The sequence below is a fragment of the Halichondria panicea genome, chromosome 5 (genome assembly GCF_963675165.1).
Source record: "Halichondria panicea chromosome 5, odHalPani1.1, whole genome shotgun sequence".
NCBI lineage: Eukaryota > Metazoa > Porifera > Demospongiae > Suberitida > Halichondriidae > Halichondria > Halichondria panicea.
In genome coordinates this window covers 856297-869031 of record NC_087381.1, presented here as the reverse complement: position 1 = coordinate 869031, position 12735 = coordinate 856297, and the positions used below count along the sequence as shown (strand labels likewise).

The window sequence follows — 12735 nt, the reverse complement described above, 5'->3', positions numbered from 1 at the left end:
CACCAGACGCATGAAAAACGTTTTCTGCCTACCACTGAATCTGTTAACAGTGTTATACTATAAAACGGACCGTTTCAGGTCTATATGCCAGTATCTAGATAGTGGCACAGTTCAAGGCTTGACCTGTGCCATATGGCAGATATTGGCACAGTGTTTCCTTTGATCTGCCCACTCAAAATGCAACAAATTAGTTAAGGAACACAGTAAGTATAGCTATAGCTGAATATTTTTGTCAGACGAAATTATTAATTGAGCTGAGATATTGAAACAATGGGCAGAGCAGCGCGAAAATTAAAACTGGGATAAACTCCCACACACTGGTATTTCTCACATGTAAAGCTATTGTGGATGTGGTTTCCTAGCATTGAAACGTAAATATTAGAAAATTTTGACTGAGGGCTCCGCGGAGCAAAATTTCACCCGCGGTAGAGATCATTACATTAATTTTTGCATAAAGACCTTCTCATGACAAAAAGGAATAGGTGATAAAAAGCATAATCATGGCCGGCCGGCCTAAGTGTAATGCCAAAAAATCATATTCATGAGAGCCACAGCTACAGCCTAGCCACATGCACTGCATGTATACGTGTTATCAAATCGTATTCATAATTACCAGCATCAGACAGAAAAGTGTTGCCACAGCTACGCATATAAATACTGCTGCACCAGCTGGTGGTGCTGCCACGGACTATAGGTGGAAAAAGTGTGTACGTATAATGATCATTGTTTAAAAGTATATAGCCTCAGTGATTTTCCAAATCATTATAATGGGCCTATTTTGCCTATTGTAAGCCATTTGAGTGCTCACACTTGAGTCAGGATAATATGCATTTGGCACAATTAAAAGATCCTATCTATAATAAATGTTCAATTCTCGAAAAAAAGCGGCCTTATATATAAGAGCCCTGGTGTATTATACCCTTTGGACCTATTATACTTGCATGCATGGAGCTCAAAGCGCACATCTGCTATATGCTATATCTATAGGCCACTGTAGAATTATAGTAAGCATTATTAATATTATATCCTTTTTAACAGTGCATGCATGCAGCTGTGTGTTGTGCAGGAAACAATGATAAATTATAATTATAGTTATACATGTAGAACACACCTAGCTATAGTATTTTAATCTGTGTGCTGAGGATGGACTTGTGGCGCATATGGAGCAGCCGAGTGTATTACGTAACCGAGAGTCCATCCAGGTGCACAATTGTTCATGCAGTTGAGAGGCAAAACTGTGCAGTTATGACGGCACGTATATACATGGAATGCCAAAGTCTTGTAGCTAGGTGGCAAAGATATACACTGTGCAGTTTTGCAGTTTATGCTCCTGTATGATACCACATACTATTACTGTACTATTACTGTCAGATAAGTAGCTATATATGGGTTTGTGTATAGTGTATACATCCTTGGCTACTCGCGAATATAGCGTCTCGTGGTCCTTGAATCTTAAAAGTGCCAAAAGAGGTAAGGGGCATGATCTCTTCGAACCCTGGTTTTTCAGGGGGGTCAAATTTTATTTTCGCCAATTTTGCTCAGAAACAGAGATACAAGTCTCAAACCCAGCTATGCAGTGACCTCGAGAACAAGCCGCTCATGATATCGAGGCTAGTACAAGAGCAAGACTTTTAATTGTATCTCTGCTTATGAGCAAAATTGGCAAAAATAAAATTTTTAAACTGATAGACACTAAAAACTAGGCTTGAAGTAGTCTGCAAGAGAAGTTTGGATAAATCCAATTAGTGACCTTAATTAGCTAAGGTCAAGTGGTTCCAGCCTCCTCTGGCAGCTATGGGAGGTGATCACCGCCAAAATGAGCAGTAAAAAAATGACGCTGTTTTTTTTTACAGAGGTGCATGTGTTTTAAAAAATGACGCTGTTTTTTACGGAGGGTTTTAAAAAAATGGTGCCGTTTTAAAATGATGCTAAAAAGAGGTAAATTTATGTGCTGAATTGAGATTGAAAATAGCCACTACTTAGAAATTCTGGGCACTAATTTTCTAAATAAACAAACGCATGACATAATTATTGCATGTACTTAGTAGGTGGGAAGCGTGTGAGATTAGACCACTTAACAGTGACCACTCATCACTCATAGTAATGAACGTTTTTTTTTGTTTTTCAACGTGTATTTTGTTTTTCGACGTTTGTTTAGGAGCTAGCTATATACATACATACACTTAGTTACTTTTCTACAAGTAGGTACACAAAATGATTGACTGGGTTTTTAAACACAGTACAGCATGAAAATACATGTACATATTCAAAGCTAGAGCTATACAAATCTCACGCAGCCAACTATACACTCAAGATAAACAACCTAAGTACACTGTGCAATCAATTTCCTTCTTCTATCTGTTACAGTAATGCTAATTAAATGCACAGCACTAGTATGGGCTCTGCTGATGGTATTATCCTACAGGCTGAGTGTGTGTCAATACCACAAACATGCAGCCTATTAGTAAAACCAGTAGGTTTTACATAGGATTGGCAGTGGGTTTGCCTGTGTTTAGCAATATTTCAATTATTTTGACTCATGTTCAAACTGTTCTATCTCTGCAGGGAAAGGCCACATCAAGAAACTGGCTGAACAGATAGTTTATTTAGCCTTTTCTCTCTTTGTAGACTATCTCTCATTTTATAATCCATAAACATTTTAATGAATGAATATTTTCATTTTAAAAATTGCACTATTTCCACGTTTCACCGCTCTTTGTCTGACTGACTATAAGTAAGTAAGTAAGTAAGTAAGTTTCTTGCCCAGCATTTACTCCAAGTACAGCCATCTCCAGGACATTCTGCACAGGGTTTCCAAACGACTACAACCTGGATTACAAAGCGCTTCCTCAGATTTGTGATTGCTTCCACGAGGCAGATGACCTCTCAGTCTCTATTTCTCTTACCTAGACAATTCCGCCATCTTTAATGACTCAGCAATTGCTTTGTGGCCAATAATACCCGGACAATTTCCAAAATAATTATTTTTTGCTGTCCGATAAATTAGAAGATATACGGTATCCCTGTATCCTCCGACCTTTGGAGTTGTACTAGTATTTCAATAATTGTTATTATAGACAAACTCCTGTGTGACCTGCACCGGCACGCCCTAAACCACGGGATAATTGCGTGACACCACTACACAAGGGTGTGACAGTATTCATTCACTTCCTATGTTATCAGTGACAGAGACTCAGTGTTACCATGTAGTTACATATTTAAAGTATCCCATAATACCGTATAGCGGGTAATTTTCGGAGGACAAAATATTCGTGGTTCAGCAATATTGAGACATTTTGTGGGTAATATTTTCGTGGTTAGAGCTTGCACTGTAGGTAAAGGTAGGCAAGGTCGCTTCATTCGTGGGTAAAATATTCGTGGTCAGACCTCCAACCACGAAAACCACGAATATTTTGCCCCACGAAAATTACATGCTATATGGTACTCAACTGCTAATGATATAATTATAGCTACACAACTTGATCATAGCTGCACAACTTGTGAAACTGGTGACTTCTACAACTCAACCAAGAATACAGTATAGCTATAAGGTAAGAATACAATTACCTATAATAATTATTAACTTGTGACATCGGATTGTAGTCCACAAATTCTCAAAAGCAAATTTTATCATGGCAACCCCATTGAACTGTGTCAAGGATGTTACGATGTTAACAGAACCCGAGGTAAATCAAATCAAACAAAATGCATGTAATAGCAACTGTTGTGTTGTATCTAGTTGTAGCTATAATTATATAGCTTTGTTTTTTGTAACTGATGATAATAATGCATGCAGATTGAAACAAGAGCAGCTAGTGATGCACCCTTCTTCAAGATTGAAGTTGACGTAAAGGGGAAGGAGTATCTGTGTTATGAGAGCTCTGACAACCATGGGCTGATGTACCCTCCTCCCAAAACAGACAACTGCAAGAGTTCCTCGGGTATAATTATGACTGTTAGCTACATGCTATATACATTAGATGGTATATATAATAATTAGTATGTCATGCTATACATTAAAATTTTTAATTATAGAGCGATTTTAGTTGTAATTAACGCTAAATTAAGTCTGTGCTAATAATAAAACGCATTCAAAAAAAATTTATTATGAATCTCATTAATCATTAATTATTCTAATGAAAATGTGCTGTTTGACAGTATAATTATATGCTACCCTTTTTCCTCTGAACCTTATTAAGAGATTCATACTTTATATACATATTTTGTGCTAATGAATTTGCTACAAATCCGCCAAAAATTAATTAGTAGAGAAGAATCTGATAACGCTATAAATACTAATAGTATAACCTTAACGTATAATTATAGTAATCCTCGAAGCCCCGAGGCAAAGGATGATTTACAGTTACGTATGTAGTATTGTATACTAGCAGTGTAATTATTGATCCCTCTAACAGATGTAAAAATAGTGTGTTGACATAAATTATACAGTTTGGACCACATAATTATATGTACCCTCCCCCCCACTAGAGATGCATGCAATTTTCTGTTAATATAGTTGTGATGAAGATGGTCAAGTTGGAGAAGCAGGGAGACAGCGATCAACACGGCTATGTTATCACAAACCCTGTGGTCAAAGATACCTACCTCAAAGTCATGACTGACGAAACTTTCGGATCGAAGAAGAAGAGAGCTGTGAGGTTTGATAAGAAGTCAGAAGAGGTACATTATTGAATTATAGAGTCAAAATAATAACATTGATCATAATAATTATTAGATGTTTTACCAAAGCCAGCTGTTCAAGCTTTGCAAGAATACTGATTCAGAAACAAAGTTTGCTCTCTACACAACTGCAATCAACAGCAAAGGCAACATCGTGACCTACTACCTGAAGCCCGAGTCAGGTACCATTGTGGCTGAAGAGAGCAGCTCACCAGACAACTGCTATTGCTTCTCGGTGAGTAAAGTATATAAAGACTATAATCCATGTACCATAATTATAGCGCGAAAATTAAGCCCCTTGAAAATTTCATGGGCTAGCAATCCTATACACGAAATTAAGTCCACGAAAATTGTTCTTTAACTGATTAGCTATAACATGCAAAGATTTAAAGGTGCATGTGGATTCCGGTAAGCAGTCATTGTGCGAACATTGTGCAATAAAATGCTTTTAGAGGCCATTCCACAAACATTTCGTGCTATACGCATAATAATTATAGACAAATGCTTGTTATATAGTTATATTTATGCCTTTGTGGCAACATGCTATTTTTTTATAATTATATAGAACGAAAAATCTTGGCCTGGGAACGAGACCAGTTAGTTAGTTAGTTGTTATACATGCATGTACATGAATGCATGGCCATTGATCTGTTAGAGTGGGCAATTAGTTTTTGAATCAATCTTGTTTTACCTCTTCGATGTCTGACAGAGTTTGGCGACTTACTTGTTGCAGCTCTTAATTAATGTTATTCATAGCGTTGGTAATTACTCTCGTGCGGTCTGAGGTTCATTGCATTTTCCAATTATCCGTGAGTACAATATTTCACGATTTCACTCTCATTCGCAGAAATAACATAAAATAGACACTTGTTGATAAGATATACATGGGAAGTACATGGGAAAAGTGCCTCAGAGTAGGTATAATTATACTACTATGGGACTTAGTATACCTTGTCAAGTAATTGTAATGTTTGTTTGCGCATGCACACTATAAATGAGTTAGACACTGTTTTGTCGGTGTCCATGTGATTTAGAAGCCCTCAGCCACTTTAGTACCCTCGCTACGCTCGGGATACTAAATCAATGCCTTTGGGCGGCTTCTAAATCATTTTACTCGCAATTATTATAGTGCCATCACCTCATCATGGCACCGATTATTATATACTTATTACAGTATAATCATGCTCTCTGTATTGCCAATTAACACAGTTTGGTGTAGAACAAGTCACTTATGGACCAGCACTCACAGCGTCACAGGTAAAATAATTCAGTAATTATTTTGAGCAATTTCATCGGAATTTCTTTACAGCTGGCTCAACTACTCTTACAATATGGATCTGTTCAAGTTGTCATACAACTTGGAAGTGGATTCTTCCTAAAAACGGATACTCGTAATAAGACACTCTTTGATGACTCGCTCTTCTTTACTGATACCGAACCAATTCCCCTCAGCTGTGAGTTCCGTGAAAATATGATATTATCCTATGGATACTGAAGATTATCACGAGTCTGTGACAGTTACTATAGGCACGGACGAGTGATAATCATCAGTATCCATGGGATAATGCATTTATTGCTTGGCAACCAAAATGCAGAAACTGCGCATGCGCAACATGCGGTTGCTTTATCAACCAGAAGAATGCGTAGCAACAAAATTGAGTTCTCCCAGTTGAAGACGAGTTTAAGAGAAAGAAAACAGCTAGAAAGATAAAGAAATATATAAGACTCTAGAACACCAAGAGAGCTTGCAGAAGGCTACTTAAAGATTTTGTAGAGAACTGACAAGAAAAAAAGACAAGAAAAACGTTGACAACCTGCAGCAACCTCAGCAGTAATATTTCATAAGGTATGAAATTGCAAGTGGTAGGATTTAGTTATTTTTTGCAAAGGAAGAATTTCCACACTTAAAATTTAAGAACAGGTATATAAGAGCTATAGGCTTTTAGCAAGGTTTTATTGGTTGTGGATTTCGAGTTATGGCTAGATTTGCTTACCTTGACGGCCATTGCCATTGATAAAGAGGAAGGGGATTGAGCTTATTATCTGCCATTGCAGTCTCCTCAAACTCATGGGTAGATCTATAGTTAGTTATTCTACTATATAGCTCGTATATTTCGAGGGTATAAATGTTCGTGGTTTTCGCTGATTAAGCATGCACCGCAAAACCTTTCTATAACGGTCATTCCGCGAAAGTTTATACCCTCGAAATATACCCGCTATATACGGTATATAGAATTTCTAGCTATTGGTGGCTGCAAACACTTTAAAACTACGGAAATGAAAGCACCGCGGGTGCTGATGCCTCGGTGGAGATGCCAAAGCTACATAACATAAAGCTACTAATAGCAGTCACAATCGTGCATGCAAACTCAAAGAGTTGATAAACCATGATTGTTGTTAAAAACGATCGATGCCAAAAGTTCAAGTCTAGAATTAATGGCTGCCGTCTGCAGAGCCTTGGAGCTCTCTTCTCACTCTTGCAGCTAGCGTTCTAGTGCAGAGCTAATTACTAAGTAGAGTAGCAACATTCGGTAAACAAGTTTGGCTATACGTACTCTTCTGAAAAGGCTGCAATGGCATTCCAAGTAAGCAAAACTAGGCATAACTCGAGAACGAAGCATTATTTTGCAAATCCACGAATTAAAATCCAAGTAAACATGACTAGAAGCCTATAGAAACTCTTACTTGCACTTGATTCATCCTTGAGCAGCTGTAGCAGTCTACACACACACACACACACACACACACACACACACACACACACACAAACACACTACCGTATACCTCGCTTGCGCATGCGCACCGAGGTATAACAATTATGTGAGATAGATAATTTCCCACTCTCTGCATGTACCGTTCCTGTGCTTTCCCGACTCCTGCATGCAAATAGTCCCACCGCCCTCACCTCATTAATAGGGATCCTATAATTATAGTTCGCAACTATTATTTTGTGGTGTACTGTATTCGAGGGTATAAATGTTTGCGGAAATGCCTTTAGAAAGGTTTTCGCGGGTTTAATGTTCGTGGAATAGTGCCTTTTTGCAGCATGCGATATTAAATTCGCGGTACGTGCCTAATTCGCGAAAACCACAAACATTTTTATACCCTCGAAATAGACCTGCTAAATGGTCTAATTATACTGCATGTGTTATGCATTCCTCAGCGCACCACTAACAGTTTGCCACTATGCAATGATGAAGCTCAACGCACGCTCTACAAGCATCTTGTTGATTATGCATGTGCCTGCATTTTTATTTAATATGAGCAAAATCTGTCTAATAAATATCCGGCATAATTATACAGGTCAGTCGTCCTCCAACATTTCAATTTGAAGCGATATCACGGTCATCGAACGATAGGCAGACGATCATCTGTGAGCTTGGTCATCAGAATACTACTGGTCGTCAGAATAACTATCTGACATTGGGCAACGATCCACTTAAAAATGTCACAGCAACTACAGAGAAAAGATTGGCAACATCGTTTGTTATTCATCAAGTGTTAGCCTAACATGATGCTGCTGTAATGTAGTTATGAGGCACTAGCTGTACATGACTGTTATAATAAATATAGTCATATTGAACTGCTGTAAATTGTAGAAGAATCTAGTAGTATTATAGCTGAATATTTTTTGCCCCAGATAATTAGCTGACTACAAAATATATAATTATTTTGATTGGTACTTCATAAATTATAGTATTTCTTCAGATGCTAGTAAGAAAGAATTAAATTGGAAATCAAAACACAAGGATAATTATATAGTTTGATATTAATGACAAAAGCAAATAAAATAAATCAGCTTAAAATGAATCGAATTATACTTCTACCTTCTAAAATATTCCGCTAAAAAACTGAGTCACATAATTATTATCAGTTAGTTCAGTTTGTTCAGAGAGAAGTGAGCTCTTCTTTCTCGGTAGAATGCTGACTGGCATTATCATCATCATCTCCGAACTTGAGAATCAAGCTCTGCATTGAGCGGTCTGAATTTGATGCACCCTCGTCTCTCTCAGCTATCTCGTCAGTAACAGCTGCTTCTTTTGCCTTGGGCTCTTCTTCAGCTTGTTCACTCAGGTCTCCAGGATTGACGTAGATGTCAGGAGCAGCAACTGTTATTTCAACCCCATTCATAGGACGAGTGTTGGCTGGTTCGATGTCGTCGTCGTTATCGGCAACTGGATTGTCATACTCGATACCGTAGCTGAAGTTGACTGATTTTTGGTGTTTGTGACGGTAACGGATGATACTGTGTGTGTGGGGTGAGTGGGCGTATGAGTGTGTGTGTGGGTGTAGTGTAACTAGCTTTGTGTTTATGCTATACAGTATGTAAAATGTACTTGGTCGGCAGATATATAATTATACAGAAAGTGGAAAACAATGCTGCAATCAATGTAACAATAGAATATCTCAGAAGAAAGGCCAACTATGATAAAAAGCCCAGGACCAGGTCCCCAAGAACAATTTAGGTACAAAAAACCTCAACAAAGGCCACCTCTGCATGCATGCATGTACTGTAGCTGGTAATTTTCGGGGGACAAAACATTCATGGTTGAGCAATATTAATTTTAGTCACTTCATGGATACTATTTTCGTGGTTGCTGCTTGCACTGCAGGTAAAGGTAGGCAAGGTCGCTTCATTCGTGGGTAAAATATTCGTGGTCAGAGCTTCAACCATGAAAAAACAACGAATATTTTGTCCTCCGGAAATTACCCGCTATAAGGTACGTAACAGCCAAAACTCTGCTCCTAAGTGCATGGACTGATAACATATACTCCTGATATTGTGACTGTGCATAGCTCACCAGACAATGAGGACAACGATGAGCACGATGAGTAGAATGCCTCCCACAGCACACCCAACAGCTATCCCGATGATCTCGGCCGTGCTCAGACCCACTGGTATGGGGAGCATGGTAGTGGGCGGAGCTTCGAGGGGTTCCACCATCACCATCTGGCCCGGGAAGAAATTGGGGTTTTCCTGTATGAGATGAGAGTGTAATATCAACTTACGCTGAAAGATATGTATAATTATATATGTTAGATATATGTTAGAAATACGTATATTAAAGAATGTTATTCCAGAGCAAAATTAAGATAGACTGCTTATATGACAATAATAAAAACATAAGTTATGGACTTATAATTATTATACGTACGTGATGTTTGTATTTAGGCCTAAAAATTCAATATCTTTACCTACATTTTGTACGAACACTGATATGGGTACCCTAATTGACCCACCTCGATGGCCTCTTGTACAGCTGATGCAGGCAGTGCAGCGGAACCACCACTCTGGACGTACATGTCAAAGGTCAAGTGGCCAGCGTTATTGTCACGCACGTTTTCGATTATTACATCATCTGCTGTTACCGTGGCTGCTTGTCTCCTGGAAAGCACAAAAACCAGATATGAATATATAGAAAGGGAATTAAAATCACTCATAGTTTCCAAATTTGATATACCCACCCACACAGTTTTGTATCATCTAGCTATCACACAATATAGAGCATTGAAACTGACATCCCTAAATGAAGAGAATGCTTTCAGGGTGTTTTTGCAGTAGAGGGGGGAGATCTTTCATTTGCTATATATACATGTAGGTGAATTGATTTTTCAATGCCCTGTTGATGTTCCTGAAAATGTGTCGACTACGTGGATTTTGGGATTACCGTTGGCACCCCCCCCCTCCCTGGATGTATGACACCCTGGACCCCCTCCCCTGTATGACACCCTGGTATTTGATTAGCCTCAGATATTGTTAATTACGTGCAAGTATAATTATAACAAGCTTACTTTCTGCTAAAAGTACAGGGATTCTCTCTGCAGTACGCGTTGATAGCGTTTGCAGTTGAGACTCGGAACATCTGTCTTTGGGTCTCATCAAACTGGATGGGAAAGAAAAATGATTATATATGTAGCTTTGACACCTCCACTGAGGCATCAGCACCCGCGATGCTTTCATTTGCTAGGTAAACTACTTTTTCAATACCCTGTTGATATCAAACAAAGACTCAACGAGGTTCAAAATGAGGTTGTCATTTTTGTTGATATAATTATTTTTTATAGGCATAATAAACAAATAATTAATTATTCACTCCACCCACACACACACCCACACTATATCGTACATGTACATATATACACTGTACCTCTTCAGCTGTTCGGCCATCAAGTGTGATGACAACGGCATTATCTCTGAACGCAGATGGAACTGTGCCTGTTGGCACAACGATAGTAGGTGGGGGCGTGGTCGGCATGACTACAGGAAAGGAGGCAACAAATGTGAAAAGAGTTAATGAAAATGAAAATAATTACAATTTATACGTCATAATAATTATAGAAAAATTACTTGACAGTTAATTTTCGCACACCCAAACTAATTAACCTACCCACATACTACACACATGCACTACTCACACACCCACACCCACACTTACTACAGACACTACCCACACACCCACACCCACACCCACACTTACTACAGACACTACCCACACACCCACACATACCACACGTGTTTCCGGCTTGTATAGTTCCCTCCGGACACTGACAGGAGTACTTCCCCGCATCCCCAGGCATGTTAACACAGAACATGGGAGAGGTACACAGAGTAACACCACTCATAGCCGACACCAGGCATTCATTAATGTCTGCAATGGATGCATGTGTCATATACTCATTATACATTATTTTATCAACTAAATAAATACCGTATAGCGGGTATAATTATTTCGAGGGTATAAATTTATACGCAGAATGACCGATATAGAAAGGTTTTTGCGGAATAGCAGCCTTTCTGCAGCATGCATGCATGCAATATTAAATTCGTGGGTATAAACATTCGCAGTACATGTTAATCAGCGAAAACCACGAACATTTATACCCCAATTAATATACAGGGTATAGGTCCCAAAATAATGAACTTATATATAATTATATATATTCCCTTTATAAATGTGTTTACTATACAGGTCGTTATGTAGGGGTTACATTGCACATGCACCGCTATATGTCTACTTATGCTAAAATTAGAGTTACATAAATCGTGGTTGTTCGTACCCATGCATGTTGTTTCATCCGGTTGCAGTGTATAGCCGTCTCTGCAGTAACATACAAAGCCTCCATCTGTATTGTTACATCCTTGCCCACAGGGACCTTCCAGGCACTCGTCCACATCTGCATACATGCATGCACAATCATAACAGCATTACTTTAGAAGAGCTACGTATATACGTGTACAAATAATCAGTTCTCATACTATATAACTATACATTACATTAAAGCTATAATTATATACAAGTACAGAGATAATTATATAGGTGCAGCCTTAATTCAAATAGAGAACCATCTCTCTAGTTTTTAGTCATCTTGATACTAAATAAAAGTTAACATAATTATGTACATGTACACCTCACAACCATAATAAATACTGCAAAGTATATTTTGCTACCTCAGATTAGCAGTCAAGTATCGATCTGTACTAAAGCACTCGTCTAAAAAGTAAAACAGCCATATCTTAAACTCTACTGAGAGGATTACCCAGCACCTGCCTGACCCATGCACTTACCCGAGCAAGTTTGGTTGTTCGTGGCGAGCTGGTAGCCTTGGTTACAGCTACAAGTCTCCACTCCTAAGAGACTTACACAGTTCTGTGAGCAGGTGTTGTTGACTGGGCACACGAAAGTTGGTAGCACTATAGGGAACAAGTTAAAATAAATTACATCATCACTATAACAAGATACAAAATTTGAGACATACATGTATATAGCATCAAAACAACAGTACGTGTTCGATCTGCAAACATGCAGGCACGTGCACATGATTTGTATGTACACGAAATATTCCATAAACTACAGAGAACTATACTATAAATTATACATCATTGATTTCCGTACATACCTGTACATGTTAGATTGTCGTTGCTCAGCTCGTAACCCTCGAAACAGCTGCAGCTGTGACCACCATCGTTGTTAGTACAGTTTTGGTGACAGCGACCATTCAACATGTCACACTCATTGATATCTGTCCGGGAAAACAATGACATCATGATAAATA

At 38.5% G+C, this 12735-nt stretch overlaps 2 protein-coding genes across 6 annotated transcripts in view; one reads left to right on the top strand and one right to left on the bottom strand.

Annotated features, from left to right (window-relative positions):
• The first annotated feature begins 3136 nt into the window (after positions 1-3136).
• On the top strand, positions 3137-8362 carry LOC135336234 (uncharacterized). Its single transcript, XM_064531988.1, has 8 exons — positions 3137-3551; positions 3604-3686; positions 3797-3941; positions 4517-4680; positions 4736-4915; positions 5890-5937; positions 5990-6526; positions 7984-8362. The coding sequence occupies exons 2-7, from the start codon at positions 3633-3635 to the stop codon at positions 6173-6175; spliced, it is 777 nt and encodes a 258-aa protein (XP_064388058.1). The 5' UTR covers positions 3137-3551; positions 3604-3632; the 3' UTR covers positions 6176-6526; positions 7984-8362.
• A 55-nt stretch (positions 8363-8417) lies between these two features.
• Positions 8418-12735, bottom strand: part of LOC135336225 (uncharacterized) — a 37771-nt gene continuing 33453 nt past the window's right edge. For all 5 annotated transcript variants that reach the window (XM_064531971.1, XM_064531974.1, XM_064531975.1 and 2 more), the window contains 9 exons: positions 12580-12702; positions 12248-12373; positions 11740-11856; positions 11190-11330; positions 10830-10939; positions 10474-10565; positions 9922-10066; positions 9483-9658; positions 8418-8926 (listed from right to left, as the gene is read on the bottom strand). In XM_064531971.1, the coding sequence (XP_064388041.1) occupies positions 8569-8926; positions 9483-9658; positions 9922-10066; positions 10474-10565; positions 10830-10939; positions 11190-11330; positions 11740-11856; positions 12248-12373; positions 12580-12702 (1388 nt within the window). In that variant the 3' untranslated portion in view covers positions 8418-8568. The remainder of the gene's footprint in view (positions 8927-9482; positions 9659-9921; positions 10067-10473; positions 10566-10829; positions 10940-11189; positions 11331-11739; positions 11857-12247; positions 12374-12579; positions 12703-12735) is intronic.